Source organism: Cyanistes caeruleus, chromosome Z, assembly GCF_971803275.1.
Source record: "Cyanistes caeruleus chromosome Z, bCyaCae1.hap1.1, whole genome shotgun sequence".
NCBI classification, from domain to species: domain Eukaryota; kingdom Metazoa; phylum Chordata; class Aves; order Passeriformes; family Paridae; genus Cyanistes; species Cyanistes caeruleus.
In genome coordinates, this window is record NC_141732.1 from 81,446,630 (window position 1) to 81,468,576 (window position 21,947).

General features: G+C 43.4%; 2 protein-coding genes and 1 long non-coding RNA gene across 14 annotated transcripts in view; 2 read left to right on the plus strand and 1 right to left on the minus strand.

Annotated features, from left to right (window-relative positions):
• Window positions 1-1,324: 1,324 nt before the first annotated feature.
• On the minus strand, window positions 1,325-13,695 carry TXNL1 (thioredoxin like 1). Of its 4 annotated transcripts, none has more exons than XM_086869181.1 (8): window positions 13,465-13,695; window positions 11,706-11,802; window positions 10,899-11,072; window positions 9,925-10,122; window positions 7,491-7,560; window positions 4,105-4,277; window positions 2,812-2,916; window positions 1,325-1,526 (listed from the first exon to the last, which is right to left on the minus strand). In XM_086869181.1, the coding sequence occupies exons 1-8, from the start codon at window positions 13,560-13,562 to the stop codon at window positions 1,497-1,499; spliced, it is 945 nt and encodes a 314-aa protein (XP_086725307.1). In that variant the 5' UTR covers window positions 13,563-13,695; the 3' UTR covers window positions 1,325-1,496. The 4 variants fall into 4 exon arrangements, with proteins under 4 accessions (XP_086725307.1, XP_086725305.1, XP_086725308.1 ...); XM_086869179.1 differs by having other exon boundaries at window positions 2,757-2,916; XM_086869182.1 differs by having other exon boundaries at window positions 10,000-10,122; window positions 13,465-13,635.
• On the plus strand, window positions 2,677-5,671 carry LOC147648634 (uncharacterized). The gene is made up of 3 exons (XR_015280979.1): window positions 2,677-3,681; window positions 3,794-3,928; window positions 4,068-5,671. It is a non-coding gene; the product is annotated as an uncharacterized LOC147648634 (long non-coding RNA).
• A 503-nt stretch (window positions 13,696-14,198) lies between the features above and the next one.
• WDR7 (WD repeat domain 7) overlaps window positions 14,199-21,947 on the plus strand; it is a 35,529-nt gene continuing 27,780 nt past the window's right edge. For 4 of the 9 annotated variants that reach the window (XM_086869172.1, XM_086869173.1, XM_086869176.1 and 1 more), the window contains exons 1-5: window positions 14,199-14,460; window positions 19,330-19,498; window positions 20,146-20,252; window positions 21,144-21,222; window positions 21,364-21,538. In XM_086869172.1, the coding sequence (XP_086725298.1) occupies window positions 19,343-19,498; window positions 20,146-20,252; window positions 21,144-21,222; window positions 21,364-21,538 (517 nt within the window). In that variant the 5' untranslated portion in view covers window positions 14,199-14,460; window positions 19,330-19,342. Of the gene's footprint in view, window positions 14,461-14,755; window positions 14,888-16,873; window positions 16,963-19,329; window positions 19,499-20,145; window positions 20,253-21,143; window positions 21,223-21,363; window positions 21,539-21,947 lie in introns of those variants that run through there. The other 5 variants (XM_086869175.1, XM_086869177.1, XM_086869171.1 and 2 more) reach the window with 4 other exon arrangements.

Genomic DNA, 21,947 nt, shown 5'->3' on the forward strand with positions numbered 1-21,947 from the left:
ACAAAGAAAAAAAAGTAAAAAAGATAAAAAATATTAAAAAAAAACACAAAAAAGGAAAAAAAACCCCAAAAATCCACAAAAATCCCCAAAGAAAAAAAATATAAAAAAATACAAAAAAAAACACAAAAAAAGGAATAAAAAACCCAAAAAAACCCCAAAAATCTCCAAAGAATAAAAGATAAAAAATACAAAAAAAACCACAAAAAAGGGAAAAACAAAACAAAAAAACCCAAACAAACCAAAAATCTCCAAAAAAAAACAAAGGAAAAAAGATGAAAAAAACATTTCTCATCCCAAAACATCTGGAATTCCACATTTCCCACCCCAAAACATCTGGAGTTTCACATTTCCCATCCCCAAACATCTGGAATTCCACATTTCCCATCCCAAAACCTCTGGAATTTCACATTTCCCATCCCCAAAACCTCTGGAATTCCACATTTCCCACCCCAAAACATCTGGAATTCCACTTTTCCCATCCCCAAACCTCTGGAATTCCACATTTCCCATCCCCAAACATCTGGAATTCCACATTTCCCATCCCCAAACATCTGGAATTCCACATTTCCCATCCCCAAACCTCTGGAATTCCACATTTCCCATCCCCAAACCTCTGGAATTCCACATTTCCCATCCCAAAACCTCTGGAATTTCACATTTCCCAGCCCCAAACCTCTGGAATTCCACATTTCCCAGCCCCAGGAGCTTTTCCAGCCGAATTCCCGGCTTTCCTCGGGATGAGGATCCGGCAGGGGAGCAGCGATTAGGGCGGGATTGAAGTTTTTAATTGGATTTTAATTCAATTTCCCAAGATTAATTAAACCCCGAGCGGGTTTTCCCGGGAATTCCCGGAATCCTGTGGATAAGGAGCCGATCTCTGCTTTCCCGGGAAAATTCCTTGGGGAAAAAAATAATTCCACATGGGATGGAGATTTGTAATTAATTAATTAATCTCCTTAATTAAATTATCAGAGAGAGGAAATGATCCCGGCAAAGGAAATTGGGAATATCCCAATCCATGGAAAAAAACCCTCAGGAATTTGGGGTGGAAATTCATGGAATGTCGGGTTTGGAATCTGCTCCCTCCGATTTTCCGGGATTTCTCCGCGGTTTTTGTGGGAATATCCCGGATTTCTCCATGTTTTTGTGGGAATATCCGGGATTTCTCCATGTTTTTGTGGGAATATCCCGGATTTCTCCATGTTTTTGTGGGAATATCCCGGATTTCTCCATGTTTTTGTGGGAATATCCCGGATTTCTCCGCGGTTTTTGTGGGAATAACAAAGAAAGAGCCACAATTCCTGGAATAACGAAATTATTCCGCTTGGCAAAAAAAAATCGGGAATTTTATTTACAAATCCAGGGAAAACATTCCAGCTGGGAGCGATGATTTATTGGGAATGGCGGGAAATCCAAGTGAGAGTCCCTGGGAGGGCCGAGCCGTTATCCAGGAGTCGGAAAAGTGGGAATCTCGCAGCGGGATGAGGCTTTGATTCCTAGTGGCTCTCTCCTTTCTTCCCAACTACCTGGAAATGGGATAAAAAAAAAACCGGGAATGAAAATTCCAAGCTGGGCAGGAGCAGCTCTGGGAAGCTGGGATGGAGATTCCTGCTCCCAGAAATCCAGAAATCCATGGAATTCCAATCCCTGAAACCCCAAACCCCCAGTGCTGAGCTCCTGGGGAATAAAAACCTATGGAATAATCCAGAAATCCATGGAATTCCAATCCCTGAAACCCCAAACCCCCAGTGCTGAACCACTGGGGAATAAAAACCTATGGAATAATCCAGAAATCCATGGAATTCCTGTCCCAAAACCCAAATCCTGGCCATTCTCCATCCCCAAAGGATTTTTCCAGGCTATTCCCAGAGTTAAATTTGGCATTCCTGAGAATTTGTGTATTCCTGGTGTGATTCCAAACAGAAAAGTGTGGGAAAATATTCCCAAAATCCAGATTCCCAAATCCAGATTCCCAAAATCCAATCCCAGATTCCCAACCCCACATTCCCAATCCCAGATTCCCAATCCCACATTCCCAACCCACATTCCCAACCCACATTCCCAATCCCACATTCCCAACCCACATTCCCAATCCCACATTCCCAATCTCACATTCCCAATTCCAGATTCCCAACCCCACATTCCCAACCCAGATTCCCAACCCACATTCCCAATCTCACATTCCCAACCCACATTCCCAATCCCACATTCCCAATCTCAGATTCCCAACCCCACATTCCCAATCCCACATTCCCAATCCCAGATTCCCAACCCACATTCCCAATTCCAGATTCCCAACCCCACATTCCCAATCCCACATTCCCAACCCCACATTCCCAATCCCACATTCCCAATCCCACATTCCCAACCCACATTCCCAACCCACATTCCCAATCCCACATTCCCAACCCACATTCCCAATCCCAGATTCCCAATCCACATTCCCAATCCCACATTCCCAACCCAGATTCCCAACCCACATTCCCAATCCCACATTCCCAATCCCACATTCCCAACCCACATTCCCAATCCCACATTCCCAACCCACATTCCCAATCCCAGATTCCCAAACCTACATTCCCAACCCAGATTCCCAACCCAGATTCCCAATCCCACATTCCCAATCCCACATTCCCAACCCACATTCCCAACCCCACATTCCCAACCCCGATCCAGGTGTCCCAGCCATCACAAGCCCAGCTCCCTCTGGGTGTTCCCAGCTTTTCCCGTGGATTTTGAGCACGCCCCGATCCGACCCCGCAGCAGATCCCGGGAATTCCGGGATAGCGTTCCTGTTTGCGGGTCACTGACGCGTTTGAAGTCGTTCATGTTGGTGGCCTGCACCGGGGTGCCGATGAAGGTGAAGTACGAGATGATCGTCGTCTCCTCGTCGCCGTGGTTGGACTGCACGAACAGCTGCAGCGGGAAAGAACCCATGGAAACCTCTGGAATGTCATCCACGGCAAACAAAAGCTCTTCCCTGCTCCTTCCCATCGGCTTTTTGGGAATGCTGGGAGGTTCCCAGCCAGCAGCCAGGAAAGGCAGGAGATGAGAAACGGAATTCCCATCAATTTATCCCGGGATCCTGGGCTGGAACAGACCTTGGAGACCATGGAGACCAAGCCATGGCAGCACCTCACTGAGTGCCACATCCAGGGATGGTGGCTCCACCACCCCCAGGCTTTATCACCCTTCCCATGAAGAGCTCCTGCCTGACTGCCAACCTCCACTTCTCCTGCTGCAGCTCCAGGCTGTCCCCTCTCCTGTGTGTGCTGCCTGGTGATGGAGAGTGACCTTCACCTGAGCAACACCTCCTTTGAGGAGCTGTGAGGTCACCTGTGAGTGTCCCTTCCTCCAGGATGAACACCCCCAGCTCCCCCAGCTGTTCCTCACAGGGTTTGTGTCCCCGTGTCTGGTGATGGAGTGACCTTCACCTGAGCAAAACCTCCTTTGAGGAGCTGTGAGGTCACCTGTCAGTGTCCCTTCCTCCAGGATGAACACCCCCAGCTCCTCCAGCTGTTCCTCACGGGGTTTGTGTCCCCGTGTCTGGTGATGGAGAGCTCTCCTGACCAGCCCAGGCTGTCCCAGAGTGTCCCAGGATGTCCCAGAATGTCCTTTGACTGTCCCTGTCTGTCCCAGGAGCTGTCCCAGGCTGTCCCTGTCTCTCCCAGTCTGTCCCAGGTGCTGTCCCAGTCTGTCCCAGGTTATCCCAGTCTGTCCCAGTCTGTCCCAGGTTATCCCTGTCTGTCCCAGGTTATCCCAGTCTGTCCCAGGTTATCCCAGTCTGTCCCAGGCTGTCCCAGTCTGTCCCTGTCTGTCCCAGGAGCTGTCCCATGCTGTCCCTGTCTCTCCCAGTCTGTCCCAGGTGCTGTCCCAGTCTGTCCCAGGTTATCCCAGTCTGTCCCAGTCTGTCCCAGGAGCTGTCCCAGTCTGTCCCATGCTGTCCCTGTCTCTCCCAGTCTGTCCCAGGTGCTGTCCCTGTCTGTCCCAGGTGCTGTCCCAGTCTGTCCCTGTCTGTCCCAGGTGCTGTCCCAGTCTGTCCCAGGTGCTGTCCCAGTCTGTCCCAGGTTATCCCAGTCTGTCCCTGGCTGTCCCGGCACTCACGGTGACGCTGTTGACGTTCTGGAACTTGACGTAGCGCAGCTGGATGATCCCGTCCTCGCGGATGTCCTCGGGGCCCAGCTGCAGCGCCTGCGTGGGCTCGCTGCGCTCCGCCTCCTCAAAGTCCATCGAGCGCGGCAGGTTGATGAAGATCTTGATCAGCTTGGGGCCTTGGCCTGCAGGAACAGCCCAGAAATGGTTTGGGGAACAACCCAGAAACGGTTTGGGGAACAGTCTGGAGGTGTTTGTGTGTGTAACAGCCCAGGAACGGTTTGGGGATCAGTCTGGAGGTGTTTGTGTGTGTGTGTAACAGCCCAGAAATGGTTTGGGGAACAGTCTGGAGGTGTTTGTGTGTGTAACAGCCCAGAAACGGTTTGGGGAACAGTCTGGAGGTGTTTGTGTGTGTAACAGCCCAGAAATGGTGTGGGGAACAGTCCAGAAATGGTTTGGGGAACAATCCAGAAATGGTTTGGGGATCAGTTTAGAAATGGTTTGTGTAATGATCCAGAAATGGTTTGTGGATCAGTCCAGAAATGCTTTGGGGATCAGTCTAGAAATGTTTATTTGTGTAACAATCCAGAAATGTTTGATCTGTGTAACAATCCAAAGTGGTTTGTGGATCATTCTAGAAATGTTTTATCTGTGGAACAACCCAGAAATGGTTTGTGTATCAACCCAGAAATGTTTTATTTGTGTAACAATCCAGAAATGTTTTATTTGTGGATCAATCCAGAAATGTTTTATTTGTGTAACAATCTATAAATGTTTTATTTGTGGATGAATCCAGAAATGTTTTATTTGTGTAACAATCCAGAAATGTTTTGTTTGTGTAACAATCCAGAAATGTTTTATTTGTGTAACAATCTATAAATGTTTTATTTGTGGATCAATCCAGAAATGTTTTATTTGTGTAACAATCTATAAATGTTTTATTTGTGTAACAATCTATAAATGTTTTATTTGTGGATCAATCCAGTAATGTTTTATTTGTGGATCAATCCAGAAATGTTTTATTTGTGGATCAATCCAGAAATGTTTTATTTGTGGATCAATCCAGAAATGTTTTATTTGTGGATCAATCCAGAAATGTTTTATTTGTGTAACAATCTATAAATGTTTTATTTGTGCAACAATCCAGAAATGTTTTATTTGTGTAACAATCCAGAAATGTTTACCTGTGTAACAATCCAGAAATGTTTTATCTGTGTAATAATCTATAAATGTTTTATTTGTGTACCAATCTACAAATATTCCTATTTTTGTACCAATCTGGAAATGCTCCTGTTTGTGTAGCAAACTGCAATAAATAATTGTATTTGTTTAGTTGTGTGTCAATCCCTAACAAACACTTCAATTTGGGTATCAAATTATAATAAACATTTCTCTTTATTACTGCTCCATTATTATTGCATCCAGCTGTAATCAATGCTTTGTGGACCAAACTACAATAAATAATTGTGTGTATCAAACTTTAAATATTTGTGTATCAATAAATAAAGATTTTGTGTATCAATCGAGAATTAATTTTTTAGTTGTACATTTATCTCTAATAAAGTGTATCAAACTTGAATAGTTTTGTGTATCAATCTATAATAAACACTTTGTTTTCAATATTTTTATTTCTGTGTGAAATTAAATATTTCTCTCTGTGTATCAATCTATAATAAACATTTGTGTATCAAGCTATAATTAATATTTAATGTATCAAACTACAATAAAATTTATATCAAGCTATAATTAATAATTTTATTTGCATATCAAGCTATAATAAATACTTCCACTTGTGTATCAGTCTGTAATAATTTATTTGTGCATTAATCTATGATAAATGTTTTGTGTATTAATCTATAATAAATACATTTGTGTATCGAGCTATAATAAATACTTTGATTTGTGTATCAATTAATAATTTGGTTTTGTATCAATCTATAATAAATGCTTTTATTTGTGTATCAATTAATAATTTGTTTCTGTATCAATCTATAATAAATACTTTGATTTGTATATCAATTAATAATATTTTATTTTTGTATCAATCTACAATAAATACTTTGATTTGTGTATCAATCTATTACTTTGTGTATCAATCTATAATACTTTAATTTGCATATCAATTAATAATTTGTTTCTGTATCAATCTACAATAAATACTTTAATTTGTGTATCAATTAATAATTTGTTTCTGTATCTATAATAAATACTTTAATTTGTGTATCAATATATTACTGTGTATCAATCTAGAATAAATACTTTTATTTGTATATCAATAACTTGTTCCTGTATCAATCTACAATAAATGCTTTTATTAATGTATCAATCTATATTACTTTGTGTATCAATCTATAATAAATACTTTGATTTGTGTATAAATTAATAATATTTTGTTTCTGTATCAATCTATAATAAATGCATTTATTTATATCAATCTATATTACTCTGTGTATCAATCTATAATAAATACTTTGATTTCTGTATCAATCTATAATAAATACTTTGATTTGTGTATCAATTAATATTTTTATTTGTGTATCAATCTCTAATTAATACTTTTATTTGTGTATCAATTAATATTTTGTTTCTGTATCAATCTATAATAAATACTTTGTGTATCAATCTATAATAAATACTTTAATTAGTGTATCAATTAATATTTTGTTTCTGTATCAATCTATAATAAATACTTTGATTTGTGTATCAATTAATATTTTGTTTCTGTATCAATCTATAATAAATACTTTGATTTGTGTATCAATTAATATTTTGTTTCTGTATCAATCTATAATAAATACTTTGATTTGTGTATCAATTAATATTTTGTTTCTGTATCAATCTATAATAAATACTTTGATTTGTGTATCAATTAATATTTTTATTTGTGTATCAATCTATAATAAATGCTTTTATTTGTGTATCAATCTATATCACTGTGTATCAATCTACAATAAATACTTTAATTAGTGTATCAATTAATATTCTGTTTCTGTATCAATCTCTAACACTTTTATTTGTGTATCAATTAATGATATTTTGTTTCTGTATCAATCTATAATAAATACTTTGATTTGTGTATCAATATATTTGTGTATCAATCTACAATAAATGCTTTTATTTGTGTATCAATCTATAATAAATACTTTGATTTGTGTATCAATCTATATCGCTTTGTGTATCAATCTACAATAAATAATTTATTTGTGTATTGAGCTAAACACACAGATGTATAAATTATATAATATTTACCAATAAATATTATTTGTGTGTAAAATAAATTCCTTATTTCTGTATCTAAGTACAATTTGTGTGTCAACCCCAGATTTTGGGGGTTCAGCACAGAATAATTCTGTGATAATAATAATATTAATAATAAAATAATGGAGAGCAGCACTCACCATTGTCTGGTCCCTGGAGTTTCATGGAGTACAGCTTGACAGGCTGGCTGAAAGCGACTGTGATCAACAGCTGGAGAGGGAAAAGCACAGTTATTACCCCCAAATTCCTCCTCTGGAACCAGGGAAATCACAATTACACCCAAATTCCTCCTTTGGAACCAGGGAAATCACAATTACACCCAAATTCCTCCTTTGGAACCAGGGAAATCACAATTACACCCAAATTCCTCCTCTGGAACCAGGGAAATCACAATTACACCCAAATTCCTCCTTTGGAACCAGGGAAATCACAATTACCCCCAAATTCCTGAGCTGGAACCAGGGAAATCACAATTACACCCAAATTCCTGAGCTGGAACCAGGGAAATCACAATTACACCCAAATTCCTGAGCTGGAACCAGGGAAATCACAATTACACCCAAATTCCTGAGCTGGAACCAGGGAAATCACAATTACACCCAAATTCCTGAGCTGGAACCAGGGAAATCACAATTACACCCAAATTCCTGAGCTGGAACCAGGGAAATCACAATTACACCCAAATTCCTGAGCTGGAACCAGGGAAATCACAATTACACCCAAATTCCTCCTCTGGAACCAGGGAAATCACAATTACACCCAAATTCTTCCTTTGGAACCAGGGAAATCACAATTACACCCAAATTCCTGAGCTGGAACCAGGGAAATCACAATTACACCCAAATTCCTGAGCTGGAACCAGGGAATTCACAATTACACCCAAATTCCTCCTTTGGAACCAGGGAAATCACAATTACACCCAAATTCCTCCTTTGGAACCAGGGAAATCACAATTACACCCAAATTCCTGAGCTGGAACCAGGGAAATCACAATTACACCCAAATTCCTCCTTTGGAACCAGGGAAATCACAATTACACCCAAATTCCTGAGCTGGAACCAGGGAAATCACAATTACACCCAAATTCCTGAGCTGGAACCAGGGAAATCACAATTACACCCAAATTCCTGAGCTGGAACCAGGGAAATCACAATTACACCCAAATTCCTCCTCTGGAACCAGGGAAATCACAATTACACCCAAATTCCTGAGCTGGAACCAGGAAATGGGGATAAAAGGAAGGAAAAATCACAATTACACCTGGGATCTGTGTCTGGAACCAGGAAATGGGGATAAAAGAGAGGAAAAATCACAATTACACCCGGGTTCCTCCTCTGGAACCAGGAAATTGGGATAAAAGAGAGGAAAAATCACAATTACACCAGAACTCCTCCTCTGGAACCAGGAAATGGGGATAAAATGGAGGAAAAATCACAATTACACCTGGGATCTGTGTCTGGAACCAGGAAAAATCACAATTACACCCGGGTTCCTCCTCTGGAAGCAGGAAATTGGGATAAAAGAGAGGAAAAATCACAATTACACCAGAACTCCTCCTCTGGAAGCAGGAAATTGGGATAAAAGAGAGGAAAAATCACAATTACACCAGAACTCCTCCCCTGGAAGCAGGAAATTGGGATAAAAGGAAGGAAAAATCACAATTACACCTGGGATCTGTGTCTGGAACCAGGAAAAATCACAATTACACCAGAACTCCTCCCCTGGAAGCAGGAAATTGGGATAAAAGGAAGGAAAAATCACAATTACACCTGGGATCTGTGTCTGGAACCAGGAAAAATCACAATTACACCTGGGTTCCTGAGCTGGAACCAGGAAATGGGGATAAAAGAGAGGAAAAAATCACAATTACACCGGAATTCCTGCTGTGGAACCAGGAAATGGGGATAAAAGGAAGGAAAAACCACAATTACAGAGGAATTCCTGAGCTGGAACCAGGAAATGGGGATAAAAGAGAGGAAAAATCACAATTACACCGGAATTCCTCCTCTGGAACCAGGAAATGGGGATAAAAGGAAGGAAAAATCACAATTACAGCCGGGTTCCTCCTCTGGAACCAGGAAATTGGGATAAAATGGAGGAAAAATCACAATTACACCCGGGTTCCTCCTCTGGAACCACGAAATGGGGATAAAAGAGAGGAAAAATCACAATTACAGCCGGGTTCCTCCTCTGGAAGCAGGAAATTGGGATAAAATGGAGGAAAAATCACAATTACACCCGGGTTCCTGAGCTGGAACCAGGAAATTGGGATAAAAGAGAGGAAAAATCACAATTACACCCGGGTTCCTCCTCTGGAACCATGAAATGGGGATAAAATGGAGGAAAAATCACAATTACACCAGAACTCCTCCTCTGGAAGCAGGAAATTGGGATAAAAGAGAGGAAAAATCACAATTACACCCAGGTTCCTCCTCTGGAACCAGGAAATGGGGATAAAATGGAGGAAAAATCACAATTACACCCGGGTTCCTCCTCTGGAAGCAGCTCAGCCCAGGATCCGGGGAGAAGGGAGCTCAGCAATGATGGGATGTGCTGCTTTCCCCCATCGCACACCTTCTGAGCCTTTGTTTGGCAGCAGCAGGGGCTGAGTTGCCCTGGAACTGTGGATGCCAGCCCTGTGGAACACACCTGCTCGTCACAGTCGGACTCCAGGTAGGAGGAGTCCTTGCGCAGACAGTTCTCAAAGCCGTGCTCGTCGCTCTCGTTCAGGCACTCGCAGCCGGCCTTGTTGATGAAGGGCAGCAGATCCATCTGGGGACAGAGAATTTTAAACATTTTTAATGAAAATACACCTCAGTGTTTCAATATTTCATCTTTTCTGGAATGGAAGGGCAGCAGATCCAGCTGGGGACAGAGAATTTTAAACAATTTTATCAAAAATACATCTCAATGTCTCAATATTTGATCTTTTCTGGAATGGAAGGGCAGCAAATCCAGCTGGGGACACAGCATTTTTAACATTTTTAATAAAAATAAATCTCAATGTTTCAATATTTCATCTTTTCTGGAATGGAAGGGCAGCAGATCCAGCTGGGGACAGCTGGGAAAACTGGGATGGCTCAGGAGCTTCATCACAAAACTCTCATCACTGGGAACATCTCCATTCTTAACAAAAATACATCTCAATATTTCAATTTTCCATCTTTTCTGGAATGGAAGGGCAGCAGATCCATCACAAAAATACATCTCAATATTTCAATATTTCATCTTTTCTGGAATGGAAGGGCAGCAGATCCATCACAAAAATACATCTCAATACTTAAATTTTTCATCTTTTCTGGAATGGAAGGGCAGCAGATCCAGCTGGGGACAGCTGGGAAAACTGGGATGGCTCAGGAGCTTCATCACAAAACTCTCATCACTGGGAACATCTCCATTCTTAACAAAAATACATCTGAATATTTCATTTTTTCTGGAATGGAAAGCCCACACAAGCCACTTCCTCCGACAAAATCCCATTATTTAACCTAGAGAAGGTTTGAAAGGTGGTGTTTCTACCACCCCAGCAGCGCTCTGGTTCCACTCACGTATCCTTTGGGGATGTCTGTGTCCTCGCTGTTGCCGGGGTCGTTCTCCAGGTGCTGTTTGATTTTATCCTCCAAGCCCACGGCGTCCGCTCCCTGGTACTGGTCGATGCGCACCTTGTTCCGGAAGAACAGGAACGTGGGTGTTGCTGAGATGTTGTTGGTGGCAGCTGTGCCCTGGGAGAAGAAAACAATCAACATTTTACAACTGCAGCACCTCCAGCTCCCAAATCACCCCACTGATAAATCCATTCCGCTTCCAATAATAAAACAGAAATCCATTTATTCCGCTTGTCGCCTCTGCGCTTCAAAAACTCCACCAGTATTTGTAACTTTTCTCTGAAAAGTCTTTTTTCTGTTTCTTTCTTTCTGCTGCATCTCTTTGGTATTTTGCTTTTTATTCTTGGATCTCTCAGCCTCCTTTGGACTCGATTCTTTTGGGATCCTCAATTATTGTTCTCTAAAGTAACTTTTTCACCCAGTGATTTAAAAACCTTTCTAATCTACACACTTCCACTTTTAGCTTTTTCTATCCAACTTCAACATTTGTTTTCATGTATCACCATGCAAACGTGCCCATGAATTTCGTATTGCATGAAATTCAGTGTTTTTCTGGGTCTTGTAACTAAATACCAGAAACAAGGGCACGCACTCTGGATTCCAGACTCCACCGACACTTGGCTTTTAGATCCCGCTCGCGCTGTGTTCAATTAATTGAAGTAATGAGTGAATTAATGAGCTTTTGCTGAAAAAGGGAGGAATATTCTCTGGGAGGATTCCCCTTCCCTGCTTTCCCAAACCCTTCCAAACCTGGCACTGGTGCACATCCACCTCCAGGAATGTTGCCTGTGGGTATTTGTTGCTCAGGGCGCTGAAGGCCGGAGCGATCCGCAAGCAAGGCCCACACCTGAGGAAAAAAAATAATACTTCTTAAAAATCTTCATTTTTTATTTTTATTTTTTATTATTTTTATTTTATTTTTTATTATTTTAATTTTATTTTTATTATTTTAATTTTATTTTTATTATTTTTATTTTAATTTTTATTATTTTAATTTTTATTATTTTATTTTGATTATTTGATTTTTATTTTTTATTATTTTTCTTTTATTTTTATTCTTTTTCTTTTATTTTTATTCTTTTAATTTTTATTATTTTTCTTTTATTTTTTATTATTTTATTTTTATTTTTTATTATTTTTCTTTTATTTTTCATTATTTTATTTTTATTTTTTATTCTTTTTCTTTTATTTTTATTCTTTTTCTTTTATTTTTATTCCTTTTCTTTTATTTTTATTCCTTTTCTTTTTTTCTTTTTATTTTAATTTTTATTATTTTTATTTTTTATTATTTTTCTTTTATTTTTATTATTTTTCTTTTATTTTTTATTATTTTTGCTTTATCTTGATTATTTTTCTTTTTTTATTATTTTATTTTTATAATTTTTATTTCATTTTTCTTATTTTTATTTTATTTTTCTTATTTTTTCTTTTATTTTTATTATTTTTATTTTTTCTTTTATTTTTATTATTTTTATTTTATCATTTATTATTTTTATATTACTTTTTATTATTTTATTTTTCACTGCCTGCTCCGAACCTGAGCATCGCTGCTCTTCCCAATTCCAAAAATAACCTTTCTACCTGGCTGCCAGCTAAAGATAAAATAAATAAATGATATTTAGGAATCTGCAACTTATTGTCTTTACTTGAAGCGTTTTTACCTGCTCAATAAGAGAATAAAATAATATTATCACCAAAAATTCGTATCATAAATCCATGCTACCTCCTGGGAAAAAATTCTATTTACACATCATTTAATGGTCAACACGTATCAAAGCTTTAGGGATCATAAAAATCTCCTCACAATAAATCTCATTTTTCACCTGTAACCTGTTATCCCCATATTTATTTGGCCCTGGGATGACGGAGTTGGTTTATTTGGATTGAACCGCGCTGCCTTGGCCGAAAATGTGTATTTTATATTTATTCCGTGTCAGCCAAAGTGTAGGAAGTGCTCAGCTGCAGCAATTCCTGTAAAAAGGGAATTTCTCACTGGGAAACAAACGCCAAGTGAAATCAAAACCCCACAGCTAAAGAGGCAGCAGCCAGACAATAGTGAGGAGCCCTCGATATTCCAATTCTCCCTAATTTCACAGATTAACGCCAGGAATTCAGATGCTGAGGTGACAAATTCAGCCCGATTTCAGGTGGAAAAGGGATGAGCCGCTCGTCCTGGACAAACCAGGAGCGGATCCAGCCAAGTTTTATGGGGGTAAAAGATGTTTTCCCAAGTTTTTAGTGTTGTCCGTGCCTTGTTTCCCAACTTTAAGCTTTAAATGAGCGCAGCCGCCGCTCCCTCGGAGCGCCTGAGGGCTGGAGGCTCCGCAGGGCAGCGGCTTCAGGGGAAAACCGGGAATTTATCCCAGGAACCGGCAACACCGATAAGAATCCAAGCACCCGGTGCTGCCATCGCGGTGACGCCTTCCGGAGCGCCCCTACGCGCCCGAGAAGCGCGAATAAAAGCACGGCAACACCGGAGCCCTTCCCCGAGAGGCAGCCCCTCACTCACCCCCTCATGGTGAACTTAACCACGGCCAGGCGGGAGCCGGCGGCGCTCAGCTCGGGCTGGAACTCGGTGTCGTTGGCGATCACCTTGACGCCCGCCATGGCCGCGGGCCCCGGTGGCGGTGCCGGGTGCGATGTGCAGCGTCACGGCGGGCAGGACGCCCGGCATGCACCGCTGGCACGGGCGCAGGCGCGGCCGCCCCGCTCCGCTCCCGCCCGGACGCCATCTTGGGGCGGGGAGGGCGGGAAGGGGGCGGTGAGGGCGCCCGCCGCCATATTGGGAACGGGCAGGGAGTGAGGGCGTGATGCCGCCGGCCGCCATCTTGGGAACGGGCGAGCGCGGGAATTCCGGGAGGGGAGACGCGCCTTTAAAATTTAACGTAAATATTTACTACGAGTTTCGTCATTAAGTGGGGTTTTGGTGACGTCATGGGGATGACCCTCCTGTCTTGCAGGCAGGACTGATGTCAATTTTTGTCACCTTGCTTAAATTATGTTTTTTAAATAAAGCCAAGCCGTCGCCATACTGAAAAGAATTGTGAAATAAACGCTGAAGCAAAAAGTGGGGGAAATAAAACATTAATTAAGGACTTTCTCTGATCCCTTTTGCAGCGTCATTCCAGACAACTTCCCAACGTACTTTATAACGTGACTTAATAAACGTCACTTGAACACGTCTCATATTTCCGCCTTTCCTGCTAAAAACCAGGAATACCCCCAGAATTCTGCTCCCGCCCGTTGGAACTGAAAAGCCGCACGGTAATCGCTGATTAATTATTTAAGTAAGCGAGTAATCACCGCCTCCCTGCGCGCCCTCAGCGGAACCCGGCAGTTTCCATGGCGGCGGCGCCTGCCGTTAAGCGCGCCGGCCGGAGCTTTACGGCAGTGCCGCGGCAGGCGCTGTCATCCGGCCGCTGCCGCACCGAGCGCGGCGGGGCCGCGGCACCCGGGGCACGTGAGGCCCGGGAAAAAGACCGGCACCATCACCGGCACCCAACAGGTACGACCGGGAGCGGGAGGATGGCTCGCTCCCAGCGGGATGAGGGGCGGTGAGCTCGCGGCTCTCCGCAGGCCCCCGCAGCATCCGCGGCGGGAGCGCTGAGGGGGCTGCGGGAGTGCTGAGGGGGCTGCGGCGGCGGGAAGCGCTGAGGGGGCTGCGGCGGCGGGAAGCGCTGAGGGGGCTGCGGGAGCGCTGAGGGGGCTGCGGCGGGAGCGCTGAGGGGGCTGCGGCGGGAGCGCTGAGGGGGCTGCGGGAGCGCTGAGGGGGCTGCGGCGGGAAGCGCTGAGGGGGCTGCGGGAGCGCTGAGGGGGCTACGGGAGCGCTGAGGGGGCTGCGGCGGCGGGAAGCGCTGAGGGGGCTGCGGCGGGAAGCGCTGAGGGGGCTGCGGCGGGAGGGACGCGGCGCTGAGGCAACCCCGGGAGCCCAGGTATCCCTGCCCCTTCTAACAGAACAGCATTGGTTTAGAATTTCGCCAGGTTTTACCTCCAAACCAGCGCCAGGTTATTAATGGACGGAGGTTTCCATCTCTTACCTAAAGAGAGGCTCCTCACGGATGATTGATCCTTTTAATGCTAATTTTCTTGCTACCTCGCAGCCCTTCCCGGTTTTATTTCCCTTCCCTGTGCCAGACACGGTGCTCTGGGCACTCGGGGATGGGATTTAAAGTTCTCCAGCTGCTTTGGATAACTGTCCTCTGTGAGTTTGAAACAGGAAAAAATGAATATGGGTTCAGTGTGTCATCAAATTAAGCACCAGGCAAAACTGCGAGTGGCTTCCAAAGGCGTTAATTAATTCAAATCTCGTCCCAAATTAGCATTTCCTTCTCTGCCTTGGTTTGGAACCTCCTGCATACCCAAGGAAGGTGTTTCCATTCCATTCTCACTCTCTCAATGGTCCCTTTTCTCCATCCTTCAATAATAAATAGAAAGTCTGATCTGTAATTGCATTTAAAATCATTCGATGTTTCTAAATTGCTTGAATAGCCCATTCATAGCTATTTTATACTATTTAACGCTCTTTTGTGCTATTTAATAGTATTTTGGGGGCCGATTATTGGAGTGTGCACACATATCCTGAGATTTAATTCCTTATTTAATGGAAATACAAAGAGTTTGGGAAGAGTTACTCTGGTGTAACAAAGGCGAAGTTGTTTTTGTTTTGTCCCTTCGTGGATTTGTTCTGTCTGGGGGCTTTTCTGGCTGTAAAAATTCCGGCTGTATTGTTGGTTTCTGGACAGACAGCTTGAAAAAGTGTTAAGTACTTGAGTCTCGGATTCGGCATTTAATGCCTTGTACTTGGAAAAATCTGTTTAGTGGCTTTACTGAAATAGGAATTGATCTGGGATTATTAAATGTGCCTCAATCCCACCTTTAAGCAGAGCAGTTCAAAGAGTCACGGGATTATTCTGTCAAGTTAACACATTATTTAACGTTTTTTTGGTTCCTCGTTGAAATAATTGCTTAATAAATACTATCAATACTATTAATATTATTTTTTAAATTACTAAAATTATTATTAATATAATTTTATTAATGTTTCTGTTGAAATATTTTAATACTATTTTAATAACAATACCATGTTAATCCTATTTCTGTTGAAATATTTTCATACTATTTTAATAACAATACCATGTTAATCCTATTTCTGCTGAAATATTTTTAAAATCCTGGTTTTGGGAAGGTGTTTTCCCACATCCCTGCGTTTGTTCTGTTTATTGTACAAGATTGTTGCGTGTATTCTCACATCCCTGCACTCATTGTGTGTGTGAGATTAGAATTATTTCTATATTATTCATTTATGGTTATTTGCAAAGTCATTGAAAATTCAAAGTGAAGGGAATAAATACAGAGATTATGGGATAGATATATGTGTGTGTATATAAGCAAAATAATCTGCTTATATACTTACAAATTTACATATATACATTTATTACAAACGCTTTATTGTTTTTTTGGGGAAGAAAACCAGGATTTTGGCACTTTTAGAAGTGATAGAGACAAATTTACCCCCTGGAGCCAGAAATATTAAGAGGAAGAGCTTTCCTGGTGACGTTTTCCCTTCCAAGTTCCCTTTTCTGCAGGAAATGATGGGTTTGGGGCGTTCTGGATGGCCGTGGAATGATTCCCTGCCTGCTTTTGGGCCCGTTTGCCACCGGGGCAGTGTTGATTTGCTCCTGGACTTTGTCATCACTGATGTCAAAAAATGGAATTATCGATTGGTTTCAGACAAAAAGGGATTTTGGTGCTGGCAGGGGCTGCAGTTGGTCTTTGCTGAGGTTAAGCTCTGCAATTGCTCTGCTGGGCAATTAAAATGTGGTTTTTCCTGAAAAGGAAGTTTTTTACGAAGGCCTTGCGCTGCCATAGTCAAAACCTAGAAGGAAAGAGGTAGTTTTTCTTTTTCCTTTCTCTCCCAGAGCCTTGCTATGAGATATTCTGTGGTTGAAGTGGGACTGTCAGGGGGTTGACAATGTGTTCTCCACATGGAGAACCTGGGATTTCTTAGGTTAGTTATGTGTCTTGTATGTTGTAATATCCTCCTGTATGTTCCTCTCGAAAATCGCCTTGATTCGGGGTTTGGAAACGTTCAGAAGCAGCTTTAAATGCAGAACGATGAGCTGCAGGATCTCAAGCAGTAATCCTGTGCCCTGCCAGGGCACTTTCTGTATTTATTAAAAGATGCAGCTGGTTAGCAGGACAGCAGAAGAGTGGGAAGGGATTTTTGTGTTGCTTATTGGCTTTTCATCTCTGGTTTAGTCATTTTTTGGTTTGTTTCCTCACAAAAATCGGGTGGGCATTTCAGTTTGCTGTGGGTGGTTTTGTTCTTGCTGTTGATCTTTGCATTTGGTTCTGTTGCATCTGGGCGCTTTATTGCTGCTTTTGTGCCATTTTTATGATGATTTCCCAGCCCGCTTTAATTGTAGCTCTTTGTTTTTCACCCTGTCGTTTAAAATGCTGAATTAATTTCTCTTTTTCTGTATTGTGATGATCCAGACAGAGCAATTGATCCAGCATTGCATAACAATTAACTCTGCAGGGCCAGGTGTGGTTTGCAGGGCAGAGAAAGACTGGATTTTTGCTCTTTATCGAACCTGAGCGGTAAATGCGAGCTCTTAATGAAATAGCTTTTAATGGAGATGGACCAGTGGGCTGCCAGCAATGAGCTGCTTTACTGGGAAGGCTCATTTGATGTGATATTAGTGATTTTGTGCTGTGGATTTTGTGGAAACCCCACAATTGATCCCTGACTTGTCAGGAGCCTCCCGGGAGCCATGTGTAATCCTTAGCCATTCATTATCCTGCCCTGGCTCCCTCCCTTCCCCCTTTTTTCCACAGCTCCCCGGCTGCAGAGGGTGGCAGCGCTCGTGGAGTGGGGTCACAATTCCGGTGGTTTTCAGGGCTAAGGAATGTCAGGAATCTGGGTTGGAATGGATGGGTAGCCAGCTTGGAGCAGCCTGGCACACCTCCCACCATCCCAGGCTGCTCCAAGCCCTGTCCAGCCTGGCCTTGCACCCTTCCAGGGATGGACAGGGCTGGAAAACCTCCCAGATGCTGCTGTTTGCCTGTTGGTTCCTTGTATCCATCCCAGGGATACCCGTGCTTATCCCAGCGGGGAGTGGGGCTGGCATCCACACTCACATTCAGGCTGACCTTTATTCTTCTTCATCATTCACATCTATTCCCTGGGAAGTGCTGTGAAACAGGTTTCCAGACCTGTGAAAAGTACAAATAGTGCTGGGTGCCTCAAGGTAGAAGACAGTGAAAAAACAACCAGGAAAACACACGTAATTTAAACTAGTTCTTCCACGAATCCTGCCTGTTTCGGTGTGTTCGTGCTCCTCTAAATCAGAGCTCTAGTTTGTGCTGGGCTGAGTTCAGAGCATAAACCTCCACAAGATAATCCACAAGGAGAGTTTGGTTATTTATTTAACACGACCTTTTTACCGATGAGCAAACCTCAGCTCTGAAACCGTGGAAGTGCTCGGTGAGCTGGGAATGTTGCTACCACAAACAGAGGGTTGTTGTGGGGTTTAAATCTTGTGCCAAGCCGAGTGGGTTTTATTGCCACAACTCGAGTTTCAATTCCCAGTCATTGAGACCATTTTGGCCTGGGGACGATAGAAATTCCGCTGTGTTTTTTGTGTCAATACGTTCGGAAGATGCAAAATGTTGCTGTAAAGATAGTGCTGCACCTATTTCCTGCTGGAGAGGGGCCAGGATCCAGTTCAGCCGTGGATTATACAAGGTTGATTTCACCTAAGGCAGGATATTCCGTATTCCAGCCTGAGCGTCTGTGTAACAGGGACGTAATAACATCAGGAATAGAAAAACTACTTCAGCCTTGGGGCTTAAAGCATTTCTTATTTCAAAATTACTCTGAAAAGAGGGATTTGGGCAAAAATCCTTGTGTGTGCACAGGGATGTGCTGTTTGGCCTCTGCCTTTTACTCCCCTCCCTCTTGGTTTGAAGAACAATATTTTGGGAGATTGCAGCCCCCTGCTGTGTAAATAAACAGCACCATTGCCTCATACCTAGGGGATCATGTCTGTCTGTCCATCTGCTGCATCCTGGGACCCCCACAAACAGGAGGGAAAAATGGCAGGGAACATGAGGGGAAAAGGGCAGGGAACATGAGGGGAAAAGATGGCAAAAACATGAGGGGAAAAGGGTGGGAAACAGGAGGGGAAAAGGGTGGGAAATATGAGGGGACAAAATGGCAGAGACGGGCTGGAACAAGGTGGTAGAAACACGAGGAGAAAAGATGGCGAGAACATGAGCGAAGGGAAGTTTGCTGATGCGATGATGATGATGATGATGATGAAGGGAAGTTTGCCGGGATGTTGCTGATGTTGCTGTGCTGTTGGAATCGCAGGCGCTCCGTGGCCATGGCCGGGAACAGCCTGGTGCTGCCCATCGTGCTGTGGGGCCGGCGCGCCCCCACGCACTGCGTCTCCTCCCTGCTGCTCGTGGATGGCTCCGTCATCGTCACCGGCTGCCACGACGGGCAGATCTGCCTCTGGGACCTGGCTCCTGACCTGCAGGTAGCCACATTCACACTCCCAGCCTCTCCTGCCTCTCCCAGTGCTGCTCTGCCCTTCCCTCAGCGCCAGGCCGGGGTACAAAGGGCTATTTCGGCTCTTGGATTCCTTGCTGCTCCTGTAAAAAGATTTTTTTGGAGCTGCTCTAAAGTTGCTGTCTGGTTGAGCTGTGTAATGCTGTGTTATGAGAAAGAATTCCTTCCCAATATCCCATGTGGCAGTGGGAAGCCATTGCCACTTTTCCTGGCGCTCCATTCCCTGTCCCAAGCCCCTCTCCAGCTCTCTTGGAGTCGCTTCTGGCACTGGAAGGGGCTCTGAGGTCTCCCCTTATTTATGGATTTACAGGAACTCAACTCCGGGAAGCTCTTAATGTGCAGCACAATCTTTTTCATTCAACCAAACTCCATTTCAATTGAATTGAGCCAAGTTCAGCCCTTGGTCCGTAAATACCGACAGGGGTTTGCAAAATGCGTTCTCCCCCCCAAAATTCTCATTCCCAAAGTGTCCCAAGATGATCCATGCGCTGCTGTGCTAATTAAATGTGTGTGCACGTATTAATGAGTATATAGCACCTGAAGGAGAAAGCTGGGATATGGATATTCGGTCATTTGTGGGATTTTTGACGCCCTGTTTTCTTTCCCTGATCCCAGATCAATCCCAGAGCTCTGCTCTTTGGCCACACAGCCTCAGTTACTTGTTTGTCCAAGGCCTCAGCATCCAGTGAAAAGCAATATATAGTGAGTGCATCAGAGAGTGGGTGAGTTCCTAAATGTTTTTTACTGCAGAGCTGCAATAATGGGAATTTCTCCCCAGTCCATCCCTATGTTCAACACTGTGGTTGATTTTTATTCTCAAGAAAAAAGCTCTTCAGCAAATACATTTTATTTTTTGATTTATTTATTAGTCACGGAGCAGCGGTTTACTGGTAGAAGCAGGAATGATTTCCTGTGCAATTGATATCCAAATAGAGATTTTTTTTTTTATCCAGAAAAGGTGGGGAATGATTCCTTTTAGCAAGGAATTTGAGGAGAAAATATGTCAAAATTTAGAATGTCCACCTTGGGCAGATTTCAGTGCTAAGTAATTCTTCCCATGGGATTTAAAACCAAAATGAGTTTTCACAGGGGAATTTATTTTTCTGATGGGAAGAGAAAGCACCTCCCAGATTCTGTTCTGATTCAATTAGAATATAAAGTTTTAAATGAAGAAGCACCGTGAGGGGGATAAAACAGGTAAAGAACAGGAGGTGCTGTGGATTTAGGGGGACTGGAAAGTCCGGTTAATTTGGAGTTTCCCTACAAACAAGGGCTAAAATCCCTAAGAAATGGTTCACAGGAAGTTGCTGGGGGTGGCAGGGTGTTGGGGAGGCTGGCCCGTTTTCCATGTGTTTTCCATGTGTTTTCCATGTGTTTCCATGTGTTTCCATGTGTTTCCATGTGTTTCCATGTGTTTCCATGTGTTTCCATGTGTTTTCCATGTGTTTTCCATGTGTTTTCCATGTGTTTCCATGTGTTTTCCATGTGTTTTCCATGTGTTTTCCATGTGTTTTCCATGTGTTTCCCCCGTGTTTCCCCCGTGTTTCCCCCGTGTTTCCCCCGTGTTTCCCCCGTGTTTCCCCCGTGTTTTCCACATGTTTCCCGTGTTTTAGGGAGATGTGCCTGTGGGACGTGAACGACGGCAGGTGCATCGAGTTCACCAAGCTGGCCTGCGCTCACACGGGCATCCAGGTGAGGGATGGCAGGCTGGGAATGCCTTCTGCAGCCTTTGGCAAATCCACCCCAGCTCCAAAACGAGCCGGGAATCCTCAGAATTCCCAGGGAATCGCCGTTCTCCGTGGATCCTAACGTGTTCTTCCTCCGTCGGGGCAGTTCTATCAGTTCACAGTCGGCTCGCAGCGGGAAGGGAGGCTCCTGTGCCACGGACATTATCCTGAAATCCTGGTGGTGGATGCAACCAGCCTGGAAGTTCTTTATTCCTTGATATCCAAGATTTCTCCTGACTGGATCAGCTCCATGACCATCATCCGCTCCAACAGGACACAAGGTGATTATTGCATCCCACAGAGCCCTGTCCAGCCTGGCCTTGGGCAGGTCCAGGGGATCCAGGGGCAGCTTTTCTGGGAATCCTGCCCCAGCTGGATCACCTGGAAGTGTCACCTGAGCACAGAGCAGATTTCTGCTCACTGCTGGTAATTCCCTGCTGGCAGAGCAGCCTCTTGTTCGGGTGGTGTGCAGTTCCTGAGAGGTTTGGGGGACTCTGAGGAGAAAATCCCAACTAAAGCACTTCTCTCTTGAGTTGTAAACTGGGCATTCCCAAAATCCTGGGGTGGGAAAGCTCAGCTCTTACCCCACAACAGCTGGAACAACTGGAAATGAGCTCTGCTGCAAAGTGTTTCCTGCTAGTGCCCTCATTTATTCCTCCTTCCCCGAGCATCTCGGCAAACAAACATTCC